The sequence below is a fragment of the Ictalurus punctatus genome, chromosome 21 (genome assembly GCF_001660625.3).
Source record: "Ictalurus punctatus breed USDA103 chromosome 21, Coco_2.0, whole genome shotgun sequence".
NCBI classification, from domain to species: domain Eukaryota; kingdom Metazoa; phylum Chordata; class Actinopteri; order Siluriformes; family Ictaluridae; genus Ictalurus; species Ictalurus punctatus.
The window spans coordinates 13,671,223-13,688,278 of record NC_030436.2 but is presented as its reverse complement, the minus strand read 5'-3'; the positions used below and the strand labels follow the sequence as shown (position 1 = coordinate 13,688,278).

Sequence of the window (17,056 nt, the reverse complement as noted above, 5' to 3'; positions counted from 1 at the left end):
AATATCTGTATACCATGTTGATATTTCTGTAAAGCTGCTTTGAGACAATGTCTTTTGTAAAAAGCGCTAAACAAATAAAATTGAATTGAATTGAATATATTAATAATTATGTAATAATAATAATAATAATAATAATAATAATAAGTAGTAGTAGTAATATATTAATAATTATATAATAATAATAATTAGTAGTAGAAGCAGCAACCTTAGCAGTAGTAGTGTTTTTTTGTTTGATTTGATATATTTATTTTTATTTTCATTTTATTTTTAATTTAATCTACACATGCCATAGCTGACCATCGAAACCTCCTAGAATTTAAGACAAGAATGACTGCCCACGTTGGCACCTTCCAGCTAAATTTTAGGAAATTCCAAACAACATGCCAAATCCTGGGAAGCATCGTTTGGATAAAGCAGCTGGAACCAGATGTTAGAAGCTGAGTTTCTCATTACATTTTAATCTGTCTACATTTCAATACTTGGGCACTTCATTGACTACAAGTGTACAATGCTCTACAAGTGCATGTGGTCCAATCCAGATACTAGACGTATATTCATATGAGACAACCATGAAAAAAATGACTTAGTATTTTGCCCAATTTGGAACATTCATTGATATCTAGCGTAGAGTAAATGTGGATTAAAATGTAGCTTTCATTCCATTTTTATTTCACCTTACCTGTCCTTCTGACTAAATCAATGAATTATGAAGGTAAAATATTCAGAAATTTGATCTCGATGAGGTTTTTTTTTCTCTCAGTCTTCAGTGTTAACTTCTTTTATGAGTTCCTTCCCAAAAGAGGCACTTAATACTCGTGCAGGAAGCCAGTCTACACACGTCCAGAGGTCATGCCCTACTGAGCAACCATGGTGTGACATATCCCTTGAAAACCTCTTTCCTTCCTGTTGCCCTCTTCTCTCTCTCTCTCTCTTGTGTGTGTGTGTGTGTGTGTGTGTGTGTGTGTGTGTGTGTGTCAGACATCAGGTAGCTGTAACTTCTTGAAGCTGCCAGGCCCTGATTAACTCGCTGCTCCCATCTTTCCCTCTCATGCTCTCTCTCTCTCTCTCTCTCTCTCTCTCTCTCTCTCTCTCTCTCACTCCCTCCTTCCCAGCATCCCTCTGCCGGGTCAGGCAAATTGTTTTCACGCTTCGTTAGCGGCTTACTTAATTAGCTCATTTACAATTAGAGCTCTTTGTTTCTCGGACGCTAGCAAAGACATCAAAAAGAAAGCTCCCTCTGCTCTTCTCCACCCCACCCGCCCCCACCCCCTCTTTATTCTCCACATCCCTCGCTCTTTTGGAGCGCAGTGCAGTCTTTGGGGATGGAGGGGGTTCGGCGAGATAAAGAGAGGAGCAGATCAGAGCGAGGACTGGGCCGTAAACAGCGCCGTTGTCTTTGTGTGTTAAAATAATGAGACTTCACAGCGGAAGAAGGCTGACACATCCGCCTGTCATATGAGGCTGAGTCACTGCACTGCCCTAGAGGCCTGTACGCCTCTTCTGAGTCTCTCTTCTCTTCTCGTTCTGTATCTCCCTTCCTTTCCTTTTTTTCCTCTCCTTTCTTTCTTCTCTTTCTGTTTAGTGAACATGACAGATTTGTCACAATATTGGTAAAGCAGGAAGGGAATATCAATACCAGTGTCACACGTCTCTTCATCTTTTGTGATTTTCTTTTTTCATGAGGAGCGTTTGCAGATACTGTATGGGTTAATATTGGGAAAATGTCCCTCGTAAAGGTCACAACGGTTAACTGTGAGAACATTGTTCTTAATTGTTAAATGTTTTCTAATAAATTGGAATATGCAAAGTACAGCACAACAGTCATGAAAACTGCTCCTGTATTTGAAATTACAAACTATGCATACTACTCATACTACATTTACATTTATATTTATTCATTCAGCAGACGCCTTTTATCCAAAGTGACTTACCAAATGAGGAAATACAAGCAAAATGATATATCAAGCGGAGAACGATACAAGTAGTGCAACCATACACTAAACAAGTTCGAGTCGCAGTGACTGATAATAGTTAACAGATAAATACAGTGGTCATTCTGAAGGGAATTCGACTGGCAGGTAGTCACGCGATAGTAAACCAAATGGTAATTCTAGCACACCACATGCTACTATGAGGGAGGTTATGTAAAATACAATACTGAGGTAGTATGCCGTTTTGAATATAACCCCCCCCCCCTCTGTGGACCTCACTTCATTTATTTCTGTCACGATATTGACAGCTTATCTGTGTTAGCCTCTGGTTTTTTGTATACGAGTCGCTCACGTACAAAGTGTTGCTCTCATTCCCTCATTCCATGTGTGTCCTTTACCGGGCCTAACTAACCCCTAGACCTGGCAGACATGACAGGTGTCTCGTCCACATCACCCCGCTTTAGATGCAGAGGTTTAGCCTCGGGCTCACGGGCTCCGCCTCTTCCAAGACATTATTCAAATTTCCCGCCAGCGTCCCTGGCGACCGGCCTGAGGAGCGCGCTTAGTGCGGGCGAGGGGGTTAAGGGGGAGCTGGAGTGGCGGAGAGATGACGGCTGCTGACACAAACATCAAAGAGCCGGGGAGTCTGGGAAAGTTTTAAAAGCAAAGCTGTTGTTTGGTTGCATGGTGTCTCGTTTCACAGAGCCCCGGGGCATGCAGAGAAAGGGATGTTAGGGGAAAAGAGAGGAAGAGAAAGAGAGGGAAAGAAAAAGATGGAGGGAGGGAAGGGAAGGGGGAACAGATAATGCTGTCAATCCTGCCCTCTGTGGCCCAGCCAGCGGTTTTTATTCATCGCTATCAGAAGAAAGATAGCATAGGGTGGACTTTTTTTTTTCACTCCCCCTTCTCACTTTTTTTCCCTGCTGTATAGATCCATCTGGCTGCCTGCCACTTGTAGCGTCTGTTCCTCTACTGTGTTTTTTTTTTTTCTTTCTTATAGAGTAGTGCAAGTTTGATAAAATGCCCATTCACTACTAATCCCTGTCCTTTCCCTCTTTTCGCTCTCCTGCCCCTGAGCTCTTAAATGATCTTTAGTTTTCTCTGGCATGTCCAGACTACATGTGTTAGAATACTCAGGCCTTTTTTGTTGGCACTTGACTTTTTCTTTTTTTTTTTCATTTTTTTTTTTCACTCAGTCGTCGTAAATGCAGCTTAGATCCCAGCGAGTAAACAGTACCTCATTGTCGGCTCCGTCGGAAGAAAAAAAGTGCGGCTACTGTTTATTATATGCCATAAAGCATGTGGTGTGTCTCTCGGTTCAGAGAGAGAGAGAGAGAGAGAAAAGAGAAGGGAAAGCAAAGAGTGAGATCATGTTTTTATCATCATTCACATGTAGAAGGGGAAAAAAAAGCTATCTGCGTCTGGCTTAGTGGAGCATATGACATCATTGTTTTCATTTAATTTCCTTGCGTCTGCCTCCTCGCGATTTGAAGAGAGAGAAAAAACGTGGAAGAAAGAAATTTCTAACACTGTTACTGTACTTCAATCACTAAGTGATGGAGAGATAACGGAAGATGCTGGGATCAGAGGATGAGTGATTTGCGACGGCTCGGGAATTCCCCGATGAGTAGAATGATCGCAGGAGATTTCGACCGAGAGTGATTTGTAGACCAGTGCTTATGAGATATGACTCAGCATATCTCAGTGAGAACGGGGTACGTGTGTGTGAGTGTGTGTGTGATGTAGCCTTTGGTTTTTAAGATCAGGATTTCCCCATGGGATCAACTAATCCCCGAACCTTTGGACCCCAGAGAGAGGATGCGTTATGGGGCTTAAGCGTGCGGATGAGAAAGTTTTTTTTAAGTTTCTTTCCACTGAAGGACATCTTCAAACACCTTTCTCTCTTCCCTGGGCTTTCTCATGACCTCTGAACTCTAGGTAATGTCACCCCGCCAGGTGTGTGGTCATGTGACCTCTCCCACACCTGCGGTTTATGACATCATAGTTGGCGCTTAGTGGGCAAAGGACTACTGTATCAGCGAATTAGAAAGTGGAAAGTTTGTGTGTGTGTGTGTGTGTGTGTGTGTGTGTATGTGTGTGTGTGTGTGTGTGTGTGTGTGTGTGTATGTGTGTGCACTAAACTGTTTTCTTCCTGTAACGGGGAATGGCGGGAGACCTTGTGATCTTTCTCAGCATGTTTCTATCCTGCCCTATCCGGGTTATTTACAGTTTAACACCCAGACCTTCCATATGCTGGACACAGTCACTACACACACACACACACACACACACACACACACACACACACACACCAAAGCTCTTCAACCTCTTCTGTGTATACTTTTCACTCCAAATTCCCCATGTCTCCACATTGTTCCTTCCTTTTTTCCAACTTTCAGCCCCTTGTATCCTCCGCACTCCTCTCGCCGTGACTTCATCACTCTTTCCCGCACTCTTTCAGCTTATCAACTCTCCGTCGTTCTCGCTCCTTCTCTCTCCGGGCGTCATCTATTTGTTTTGTTTTCGGCGAGGTAGATGATTGCTTCATGAAGAAAAACACGGTTTGGATGACTCTCTGATTGGGAACTGGATTTACTGACTGTTCCCTGAAAACAAATGATATCATATCCAGGTGTTTTTTTAATTCCCCTTCCCACTCAATAAAGGTCGTGATCTGCAGCGACTGATTCTTTTTTTATTATTATTATTATTTCTCCAAACACAGTTTAAGTGAAAGAAGAAAAAAAAAACGATTCTGTCTTTATTGCTTTTCCAAGATAGGACTCGGACATCTGTGACATTTATTTATTTCTTTTTAATAAGCGACGTGACTGGGTTATCATGCTTGCTTATTTAACAGTCCACTCTAGAACTGAAAAAAAGAAGTGGTTTGTGTGTGGTGTGCGTGTGTGTGTATGTGTGTGTATTCCTGTTTCCCCTCCTAATGTTTATCCCAAAACAATTGGCCAACACTATATTGTTACATGCTCCCCACACCCAAGCACACACACGCAATACTACACAATACTACACTCTTTCACTGCCCCTTTCATGTGCTAATATTATTTATATTTTCACAATACAGGAAATAGAGTTTATACACGCGTCGAAAAAGTGTTTCTTTGGGTGGAAATCCGCCATTGTGGAGCGTTTCCTTGAACGTAGAGCCCAAACGAGCTCGGACACAAGCCTCCTCTTCTCCGAATGGGAAAATAATCAAACTATCTAGCGGCTGGATTTTTTGATGTGGCTGTTTGTTTATATGAAGTCATGCTTGGCCGGGACATCTTCGCTTGGATGCGACCTCCGTGTTTGTGTGTGTTGTCAGGCTGCGGTGGCTGCAGCACTAAATACACGCTGCATACGCCCTAATCTGTCTCCAAAGCAGTCCTAAAAAATTGTGTGTGTGTTTGTGTGTTTGCGTGTGTTAAACGGAGGCAGGCAGCAGACGTACGGATAGCAGCAGATGCGTTGGTGAAAGATGCCTCAGCATGTTGGCAGATTTCTCTTTAAGCCCTTGGGTATATTTATGATCTTCTACAGGCAAAGCTGGATAGAGTTTCAAGTGTGGTTTTGCGTTTCTGTTTGTAGTGTTTAACTCTTGTGTTTTGTTTTTTTCTTTGGCCCGGGTGAAAGGGTTCCTTTGGAGTTTAGTGCTGAAATGACTTATGTAAATTTGTAATATATTTAGCACGCTATATTTAAGTGATTTTGTTTGCATGATCCTATTGAAAATGTTTAACTTTAGCAAAGGAATAGTTGTAGATGAATCAAGTTTATTGGAACAAAAGGGCGAAATTCTTCAGTCCAATTAGACACCCTCTTAAAATAAAGGTTCTTCGGTGGTTCTTTACCACACCATAGGTTCTGCAAAGAACATTATTCTTGTCGAGAACCACTTTTCATTGTATAGGGTTCTTGAGTTGAGTTGTATGGTTTATGCTTCATTATAGGTTCTTCATTGCAGTCTATTAGTGCTTCAAGGTAGCATATCATCCCTTAACAGGTTTAAGTGAACCCTGTAAGGTTCTTTGTGGGACTGGAAAAGCTTCTCCTGGCATCTCTTTTATTTTGGTTCCTTAAAGCACTAGCTAAGGGTTTTTTAGAGAACTTATGATAACATAGTTCCTTGTGTGCTGTGAAGAACCATTTAAGGGTTCTATAAAGCACCAGTAATTAGATGCTTCTCTAAATAATTTGAGAGTAAAAGGTTCTTTGTGCAACTTAAAAGGGTTCTCCTATGGCATAAGGCTTGGTCCTACATGGAACCGTTATTTTTAAGAGTGCACTTTTGGCTACAGATTTGTTTGAGATGTATAATGTATAAGAATAGCACCAGCCTTTAATAACACACTCATTTAGAGTGTGTTATTTTGATCTGATAGATAGATAAATACTGTAGATTATGACTGGATTATGATCTGAGAGTGAGCAGTTGAGTTTCCTGCTATTCCGTATCATTTTGTTTGGTCTGTGCCAATAATAATGGTTAAACTGTAATAAAACAGAGTGATCGTTCAAGTTATTCAGACCTGAGAGTAAAGAGGCAAATTTAAAAATATTACCATGGAAACATGAAACAAAGTAGTTATTTTAATACCTGTCACATAACCTAGATTTCTCATTTACACTCACACCTTTGCACACACATCTTCACTGTTTATTTGTATTGTCTAGTTGAATTTGCGTTATTTAATGGCATGAAGCACATCTTTATCTGTAAGTAGAATAATTGCACGGAAACCCAACAAATCATCAATGATCGTATTTCTCTTAAACTATGCAACCAGCTATGGGGATATGTGCCACTGTCGGCTTCAGGTTGCTTCAGCTTCGATTAAATCATTATGTTAATTCCAGTGGAAACATTGTGTAGCGATGATAATCTTACACTTACTTCAGATTAGGCTACTCCCAATATTTTTCATTCTTCATAAAGAAAGACATTACAAATGTATTATGCAGTACTATCCAAAAATACCTGTCACTCATTTGATAAGAATTTATAAGGTAAGCCAGAGATCTACTACAGACCGTAACACACTTTTTGATTTGATCACCATCTATGAATCGTTTGATTCACATTGATGAACCACATGGACAGAATTTGACTCCCAGCTTAGCGGCTTAGCAGCACAATGTCTATGTAAAGCTCTGACTGGATAATAGTAGCTGATCCAGAATGCATTATTGAGGTACTGCACTTGAATGCACATGAATGACTATGCTGGTTGAATCAGCAACAAATGCACTACACTAAAGCAATCAAATATTATTTGAATAGGTGAATTGTATGCAGATAGGCAAATGGGCAAAATGATGGCACAAATTTAATCAAATTTAATCTTTTTAATTATTTAAAGTTTTTTCCAAAAATTTTGCTAGTAAAAGTATCATTAAATTTAAGTAAAATTATTACTGTTTTATATATATATATATATATATATATATATATATATATATATAAACACACACACACACACACACACACACACATAGTGCCCTCTACTAATATTGGCAACGTTGGTAATGAGCAAAGAAGGCTGTGAACAATTGTCTTTACTGTTTAACAATTTGATATTTTGTTAAGAAAAATTCACAAAAATGCTCTGCTCTCATGGACATTAAACAACTGAAAATAAAACACAGGTATATCCAAAACAATATATCTTTGTTAAATATATGTGTGCAACAATTATTGGCACCCCTATGAATTTATATGAGAAAAATGTATTTGATGTAAATTCCCATTGATTCCCATTTTACATATTTTTGTACACCTGGGTGACCAAGAACAGGAATTTGTTCAACCATGACTTCCTGTTTCACAGGGGTATAGATATGAGATAACACATAGGCCAAATTCCATTAGTCATTCATAACAATGGGTAAGACCAAGGAATATAGCTGTGATATGAGGCAAAAGGTTGTTGAGCTTCACAAAATGGGAAGTGGCTACAAGAAAATAGCACAAGCATTGAAAATGCCTATTTCCACTATCAGGGCAAAAATTAAGAAGTTCCAGTCAACTGGAAATATTAGATGAAACCAAAATTGAGCTTTTTGGCAATGAACACCAGAGGTGGTTTTGGCACACACAAAGAGGTAGCCAAATGGAAAAGTACCTCATGCCCACGGTTAAATATGGTGGTGGCTCTTTAATGTTTGTGGTTGTGTGGTGGGCGTTCTGGCGCACTATGGCTGCCATCTCATTATCCAGGTGGATGCTATACACTGATGGTGGTTGAGGAGACCCCCTGCACCCCACCTGCTTTTCTGCCAGAGGACCTGGACATTTTGTTAGGATACATGGCATCATGGCCTCTATCAAATATCAACAGATATTAAATGAAAACCTGACTGTTTCTGCCAGAAAGCTTAAATTGGGCTGTGATTGGATCTTCCAGCAGGACAATGATCCAAAACATACATCAAAATCAACACAAAAATGGTTTACTGACCACAAAATCAAGGTCCTGTCATGGCCATCCCAGTCCCCTGACTTCAAACCCATAGAAAACCTGTGGAGTGAACTGAAGTGAAGAGTCCACCAGCATGGACCTCGAAGTTTGAAGGATCTGGAGAGATTCTTTATAGAAGATTGGTCTCAGATCTCTTGCCATGTATTCTCCAACCTCATCAGGTATTATAGGAGAAGACTCAGAGCTGTTATCTTGGCAAATGGAGGTAGCACAAAGTATTGACTAAAACGTGCTTTGTTTGCAGTTGCTTGATATCCATGAGAGCAGAGTATGGTTGTGAATTTTTTTAACAAAAGATCAAAAGGTTAAAGTGTAAAGAGAATTTTTCACAGCCTTCTCTGCTCATATTTACCAAGACTAAAATAGTGGAGGGCACTGTATTTTGCTGCAACCAGTTGTATATCTATAAATAAAAAATAAAAAAATCAAGCTTACTTATATGTATTTTGACAAATCTTGAACGTGAGGATTAACTGTTTTTCCTGTGTCTTCTCTCTTGTTCTCTCTCAGACACCTCAACAGTGAACATGCCTTGGACGACCGCAGTACAGCCCAGTGTCGGGTGCAGATGCAGGTCGTTCAGCAATTGGAGATACAGGTTAGATGCACACACACACACACACACACACACACAAACCGTTTCCTTATATAGAAAGGGAATATATATATATATATATATATTTGGTATTACACAGAAATGCAATCCAAAATTATATTATTTCATACCACAGAGCTGCCGTAAGCAGTCATATCATGGGTAATTCAAATAACCGGTTTATATCAATGCACTTGTTCTAATGCATTATACACACAGGGACGTGTATAGTGGACACACCACGTAATCTATCACAGTGGCTTAGTGGTGAGAATGTTTGTCTCACACCTCCAGGGTTAGTGGTTCAAATCCCGCCTCCATCCTGTGTGCATGGAGTTTCCATGTTCTCCCGGTGCTTTGGGGGTTTCCTGCAGGTACTCCGGTTTCCTCCACCAGTCCAAAGACATGCATTGTAGGCTGATTGGCATTTCCAAATTGTCCATAGTGTGTGAAAGGGTGTGTGAGTGTGTGTGTATGTAATTGTGCCCTGCGATGGTTTGGCGTCCCGTCCAGGGTGTCCCCCACCTTGTGCCCCGAGTTCCCTGGGATAGGCTCCAGGCTCCTCACAACCCTGTGTAGGATAAGCAGTATGGAAAATGGATGTCGAAACTTTCTACGTGGAGCAGTTAATTTGACCTTTATGGAAGGAGTCTCCAGCGTCAGCACTTTCTCAGTAACATGACAACCTGCATTTTTGCCTTATTAACTTCAAGAGAGAGGAAAAAAGAGAGGCTGGTGACAGACTGACGGTTTATAGCTGTTGTAACATAAGTGGCAGGAACTAACTTGTCACCCGGACATTCCCCAACATTAAATGTAACTATAAATGGATCAAATGCATTACACGTTGTTCAAAAAATAATCATAGGCCATTTGCAGTGGTTATTAAAGCACTTCAAGATGTGCCGTTATTGGAAAATAATCAATAATCAATATTTTTCTTATAACAGTATGTCTCTTTGTGTTTTATTTCTTACTTGACTATCACTTTCAACCCAAAAAAAGGCCTCGTTATGCCAAGCAAAAGTTCTTCCTCCAGGTCAAATTGACTGCTAACACGTATCCGTCTTACTGTCAGTCAAACGTTTAGCGCACATCAAACTGGTGAGATGTTATCCAGTGATCAGACTGGATGTTGATGCTGTCTGGAGAATGTGTAGTGATGTTTAGCGATGGCGCAAACTGACACACCATTAGGTCGCATTAAGAAAAAACCCAGCAGCTACAGGAAATATAGTCTGGGAGAGAAACACACACACACATAAGCAGTTGCAGACTGTAATGCACAGCGACATGAGCGAGGTAAGCTGTCAGAGCATGGAGCGGGGGCTTTTCTTTCCTAAAGACTAGTGAGATAGCCCAGTTGGCAGGGTTTTACACCATGATGGCTCACATTAGGACTTCAGTTCTTCAATTAGCACACTCACCATATCTATCGCGCTATACTTCACAGTCCTTCTGTTCATTCCTAAAAATAAAATGCTTGTAAAAACAAGCCTTCCAGACTCATCCTGATGAAAAAATAAGAAAAAGTATGTTGGTGTTTATCTCCATCTTGTTCCAAGGTTGCTCTCTGCCTTGTTACACGCAGATTATCTAATGGGCAAATAAACAGGCCGGTGCTAGCGGAACACAAACAGATTGGGAAACAGAAAGGGGGGAAACTATCTTTAAATAAGGGTTAACAACAGGAACCTTTTCTTCAGCTGAGATCTGCGGCTGTGTGCTGAAGGGCCTGTGGAATAAATACGCTGCATTATTTGGAATTTCCAAATTACATTACGCTGGTTGTTTTAGTCGTGACTGCAGTGGTGAAATATATTGCAATATGGAATGGAGTGTTCTTTATTAAATAATTAATATTGTCATTTATAACTGTAATGCCCAGTCCAGAGGTCTGAGTGCATTACCAGGAACTGGGTTTATTTAACTAGTTGTGGAAATCATAGCACGCTTTGCAAAGCATTACATCATCTAATACTGATATAAACCATACACTACATCCTGCGGTAGAGTTACAGTACAACCTCCTGGAAACGGGAAAGATGTCATATAGTTTATTGTACGTTCGGCATTACAGGATCGGTAATGGATCCATCTGTTCATCCACTCCTGACTTTAACATGAAAATGTATCTTTTCGTACAAATCTATTTATCCATACATTCATGTAATCAATTTAGTTCTGATTCAGTGCTGTAAGAATTACATGTGGCATATTTGCTTGTTGGTTGAGATTTAATTATATGTGATTATACTGTATCTGTCAAATTTGTCCAATTCTACAAGATACACACTGTATGTATGGAATAAAACATAACGAGCAGTGCTGCTAAGCTGGGGTTTTGCTTTTTATTCATTTATAGTTTACCTTTAGGAAACCTTTTCGTTTTATCAACATTTGCGTCACCAGCCTCTCTGTTCTTGCTAAGACACAAAAAAATATGCTGCTTTTGTATTTACCGAGTTGTGCCGACAATGGGGAGTCCTTCCAAAAATGCTAAACAAACATCACAGGATAAACAAATCCGCCTCCACAGAAAGCGACCTCTCAACAATAAAAAAAACAAAACTGCACCATATCAACGATTACACGCATTTGTTTCATCTGTTTATGGAGAGCATCAACCTTTCCTGTAAGATGTTACCGTAGAAGAGTGTTGAGACATCGGCTGTAGTTTATGAGCGCAGGAAGTAGTGTTTATGCAGGAAGTAGCGTTCAGCAGCATCATACACAGTCAAGACTACCTGAGTCATGAGTCCAGATGCATGGAAAGAGAGAGCACATGAGGAAAAGAGGAGTTTTATTCCACACTTAAATATATATAAAACGGGAGATGCAACATGATCTCATTGAGCTCTGGACTAGGGTTCATAATTACAACCGCAGGAAGGAATCCAGATTCCCTCTTCCTCGCCGTCTTCTCCGGCTCTCTCACTTTTTTCTCTCATGTAATCTCATTTCTTGTTGCCCCTCCGCTCAATTGAATTTAAACTCGTTACACTGTTTAGGCATTGTAGACTTTATACTGATGATGGGGCCCGATTTCTTGACAGCTCTCGTCCCAAAATATCTATAACATGCATAAAAACATCATAAATACCCTATATATGTACAATTTTTATTATTAAGTTTACATTCTCTCATCAGTCACACTGTTATCTCACTCTTACAGAGAGAGGAGATAAAAAGGTATCTATACTGCAAAACCATGCGGCGCACAAGATGCCTCTTTTTGACCTGAAGAAACAAAACATGGAGATTGTAATGAACAGAAATAGAGCAGAATGACAAGAGGCAAAAAAATTATAATATTTATACACAAGGACTTCAAAAAGCAGGGCAGTATGATAATATGATTATTAGACTCAGTGTGTAATAATCATATTATTGATTACATGTGACCGAGTCTGATTTGTTGGTTCTCGCTGTAATCAAATGTGCCCACATATCTGAAAAATAAAATAAAATAATCTTAAATTCTGTGTTTATGCAAGAAAATTCCTGATTTGACTGATCCCCATGTACAGCAATCACATAAATCACATACAACATAAGCTTTCATCTGAATGGAAAATTCAGATTTTGTGTTTCAGGGATTTTCTTTCTTTCTTTCTGTTTTCATCCAGAAAGTCTTAAATCTTGCTGAAATTGTATACGCCCAGAAACGAATAAATAATCATGCTGACTCTCTGAAACTGAATAAACTCTCATATGGTTCTGTAGTTTATCGTTCTGTCATTACTAACATTTGTGTTTGTGTGTGTGTGTGTGTGTGTGTGTGTTTGCCTGCAGCTGGCCAAGGAAAGCGAGCGTCTGCAGGCCATGATGACCCACCTGCACATGCGTCCATCAGAGCCAAAGCCTTTCAACCAACCAGTACGTATTCAACCTTTAACCCCACCTCAGTCGTTGCATCCTCTTTTAGGATCATTAGTATTTGTCCTGCATTTTCGTCCATGTCCATAAACAAATTAGGTCATAAAATGATTGTTCAGTATGGTCCAACAAGTCAGAACAATTCAGTCTCAGTGTAACGTAGTGTGTAGTGTATGGTTAAAGTCAAAACAGTGCCCTCTGTTGGTCTTTTAAGGAATTGCGCTGCTCTTTTCCTGCAACTTTTGAACGCTTGCACTACTTTGTAGAGGGCCATGGAGGGAAAACAAAAAAGACCTGGCCTGTCTGTTGAATTTTACCGCGTGCAACACAAACGCTTAAATGTTTACCGATTATCAGAGTACACATGTTTTCTTGAGTCATTAATCTTGTGTCTAAACAAGCGTCTCAAATGCAGTTTAAACACAGGCTCAGTGTTAGGCTCTACATACACCAACTAATCACTTACAGCTGGACTAGTCTCTGCTTCTGCACAAATGAAATGAGTTGTGGTTGTGTGTGCTGTCTGTAAGAGTGTGTGTGTGTGTGTGTTAGGGAGAGAGAGAAAGAGAGAGAGAGAAAAAAATGTAGGCTACCTTCTCAGTTAATACAAAGCTCTGCGTAATTTTTTTCTCTCTAGCCGCCATGCAAGCCCGGCTCGCAGTGATTAGGTGTCTAATGAATATTTCATGGCAAGATTGATGAGGAGTCTTATTAAAATATGAAGATGTTGAAATTAATTGACAATTAGAACTGGAGTGTCTTAATTTGGAATAGGGATATAAAAAGCGGGACGGAGGGGTGGAACAATAGGCGGCGTCTCCTGTTCTGTTTGGAGACAAATGCACGCGATGGGGTCCCGTCAGAACGGTAATGGGGTGCCAAGTCGGGGCTGGATCACCGACGAGAGAAAGTGAGAGAGAGGCCCGCTGAGCTAGCAAGGAGGAGGAGCTTAGAGTCATCCCTCATGAGGACGTCGTTCTCAGTCATGGCTGTTCAGCGGGCATCATGGCAAGCTGGCACGGCGCCAGTGTTAATTAAGTACCTGTTAAACAATTTTGCCCCCCTAATTACTGGAGATGGGCCAGGTTGGCTGGGTGATGAGAGGAGGTGAGGAGAGGCAAAAAAAAAAAAAGAGGGGGTGGGGGTGAGGTTTAATTCGCCATATTAGCTTCAAACCCATTGCTGCTACATCTCCTTCCCCTCCTTTCTCCGTTATTGCACGTGCTTGTGATGGTTTTAATTAGAGGAAAACAAGCAGCCCTGGAAAAGCCTCCTTCCATCTCCCAGCGCTCCTCCACACGCCCGCCAGAGCTAATTGGGCAACGCTCGCGAGGGCGGCTAACCACAGCCACGTGCGGTTTGTTGCCAGATTGTGTTCCTCCTCCTCTCTTTTGTATTGCTTTGTTTTTGTTCCTTTTGCATCACTCTAATTGCGCGCCACTAAGGAGCTTTGGCGCATATGCACGTGTGTCAAAGATGCACAAGGGGATTTGTTTTTTTTTTTTTTAAATCCCATCTTAGCGGATTGTCTTATAATGGAGCCTGTGTGCCAACTGGCCCTGGCGTGGCTGGCGTGGCGCTCGCCTCTCAGCATGGGAGCGATAGCAAGTTTACGGCGATTATATTTCCCTGCGCTGTAATGAGAAGGCAGGAGATTATTGTACAGCACTGCGTGTAAGAATCAAAGCCGCAATGAAACTGGATAGCATGATCCTGTAAACCAAGCGTGTTTGAACTTCTAAAAAGCAATTTTGTGGTCGACTGAGGAGCTTTGTGGTGAGAGGAAAGATCGAAATTTATACAATTGATTTTTTATAATCACTTACCAACTGTTGACCATACTAAATCTTACACAATGTATTTTACTTTCATCCCAATTATTAGCACGACCAGTAATATTTAGGGAAATAGACAAACAAAATCCCTTTTCATTTTCCTTAGGCATAAAAAAATGAAGTTTTATTTATAAGTTTTTTTGGGGGGGGGACATTTTTGCTAGCAAACAATCAAAATAACCTTAAAATCCTCTGTAGTACAGTATGATATTTAAAATTATGATATTTAAAAAATGCTCATTAGAAAGTTAGTATTCAATATAAAAACAATCACACTTCAAATCATTAAAAAAGTAACTTTACCGGAGCATAAAGATGATATTTTCAGCATATGAATATGAAAAAAAACAACAACAAAAACAGCTGTGATTTTATTAGTTTTAATTCAAATCGTATTTCCAAACTATTTATGTTGATCATTATAAAAATAAATTTGCAGAGTTGACTTAAATCATTCATAATAGTGTATTTGGACCTAGACAAAATATAAGGGCTCATATGTAGTATCTAAATTCACTTTTCCCTCTCTCTCTCTCTCTCTCTCTCTCTCTCTCTTTCTCTCTCTCTCTCTGTGCATTTCTGTAGCTGAACTTGGCGTCGAGCGCCTCTCTGTTGAAGCGGGACAGCGAGCCTTTCCCCGAGGGTTTACCTCACCCTCCCACTTCGGCTGCAGCTCCCATCACCCCCCTGAGGCAGGGCCCGTCCGTCATCAGCTCCTCCAGCCTACACGGTGTCGGTCCCATCCGCCGGCGCAATTCCGACAAATACTGCACCCCCATTGCATCTGGTCAGCGCACACACACACACACTTTGGCTACACACTCACCATATATATATATATATATAACCTTATTGAAATGTGTTAAATTAAGTTTTTAACTGAACTGTATGGGGGTTTTATTTGTCTGTTGGCAGAGCTCGCGCAGAATTGTGAATTCTACAAAAACGCTGACGTCAGACCACCCTTCACGTACGCTTCTCTGATACGGCATGTAAGTCACCCGAACCCGAATCTGTATAATCAGAGACAACCATCCGAAGCTAACCATTTAACAATCACACATGTGGGTCCAGCTGTACTGTATTATAAAAAAGTTACCCAAGTGTGCTTTGGCTATATTATACTTACTACAGATGTGTAACAAAGACCGCTAGTACTGAACTAAAATAAATAAATGGACAGAAAGCGAAATACGTGTTTTGAGGGTCAGGGTGTTAGATTTGGATCTTTGCACTTTGTGTTTGAGTTCTGTGCCTGAGCCTGTGTGTGCGAGGAAGAGAGGAATGTGTGTGAGTGTGTGTTCATGTTCATAATTGTGGATTTATGATCATTTCCAAGCCCGGTGTCAGCCATGCTGAATTGCGCACCTTCAGTTCTTGCACAGTGACTGCAGATGGCTCATCAGCTAATGTGTCTCTAATAGCAGCCATTTCAATCACTTTCACTCTCTCTCTTTCGTCCTCTCTCGCCATCTCTCTCTCTCTCTCTCTCTAGGCTATTCTTGAATCCCCCGAGCGACAGCTGACTCTCAATGAGATCTACAACTGGTTTACACGAATGTTCGCCTATTTCAGGAGAAATACAGCAACCTGGAAGGTGAGACATAAAATAGTTATCATACTACTGTAAAGTAAGCAGATTTCAGGGTTATTTTTTCCCTTTTTTTCAATTTTCTTTGCCACAAGACAGCCTGATGTTTGCTCCTGTTCGATTAAGATTTAGATTTAGTTTAGTTTCCTGCCAAGTTAAGAAAACCTTTCTAGTTAAATGATTAAAGTTTATTTGTTTGCTTTACCTTCGAATCGTGTTTCATACGGTCATTTTATTGAGTAAGCGTCCTGGCTGTAAGGCCGGCTGCTCCCTCCCACCTAGCAACATGGCTAAACCGCAGACGCACTGAGTCAGCCCCATTGTTCTGCCTGATGCAAACAGTAGTAAATTCCGCCCCTGTGCCAAGGGCCACATTCTGATAACATGCAGCCGTAATTAATGATGCCAACTCTGTTCCCGACCGGCCAGGGCACGACCCCGCCCGCTTTCTTTTCCGTTCTGTCTATCCCGCTCTTTTGTGTTGTCCCAATCCGCCGTCTCTATTGTCTCCTGTGTGACTGTGGGAGAAAAAGCAGGCCAACGTTCTGCCTGGTGTTTTGTAGTGGAGAAATATTCGCCTTTTTTTTTTCTTTTTTTTTGCTCGTCCTCCTGTAAGTGTTAATTCTGAGATGCTGAGACAATATTCCTGTACTGAAAGCAGAAGCTTTCCCTTTCAGAAAAGGGTCCAAGTAGAAACTAGACAGCTAGAACCATACTCCTTTTTAGAAGTGCTCAGACAAATT

The 17,056-nt window shown here is 40.7% G+C and overlaps 1 protein-coding gene across 9 annotated transcripts in view; it reads left to right on the top strand.

The window, feature by feature from the left end:
- The window catches only part of foxp4 (forkhead box P4), a 150,896-nt gene that overhangs the window by 117,334 nt on the left and 16,506 nt on the right, over positions 1-17,056 (top strand). For all 9 annotated transcript variants that reach the window (XM_053674178.1, XM_047149400.1, XM_053674180.1 and 6 more), the window contains 5 exons: positions 8,924-9,011; positions 12,804-12,887; positions 15,308-15,509; positions 15,638-15,714; positions 16,218-16,319. In XM_053674178.1, coding sequence (XP_053530153.1) covers positions 8,924-9,011; positions 12,804-12,887; positions 15,308-15,509; positions 15,638-15,714; positions 16,218-16,319 — 553 coding nt within the window. The remainder of the gene's footprint in view (positions 1-8,923; positions 9,012-12,803; positions 12,888-15,307; positions 15,510-15,637; positions 15,715-16,217; positions 16,320-17,056) is intronic.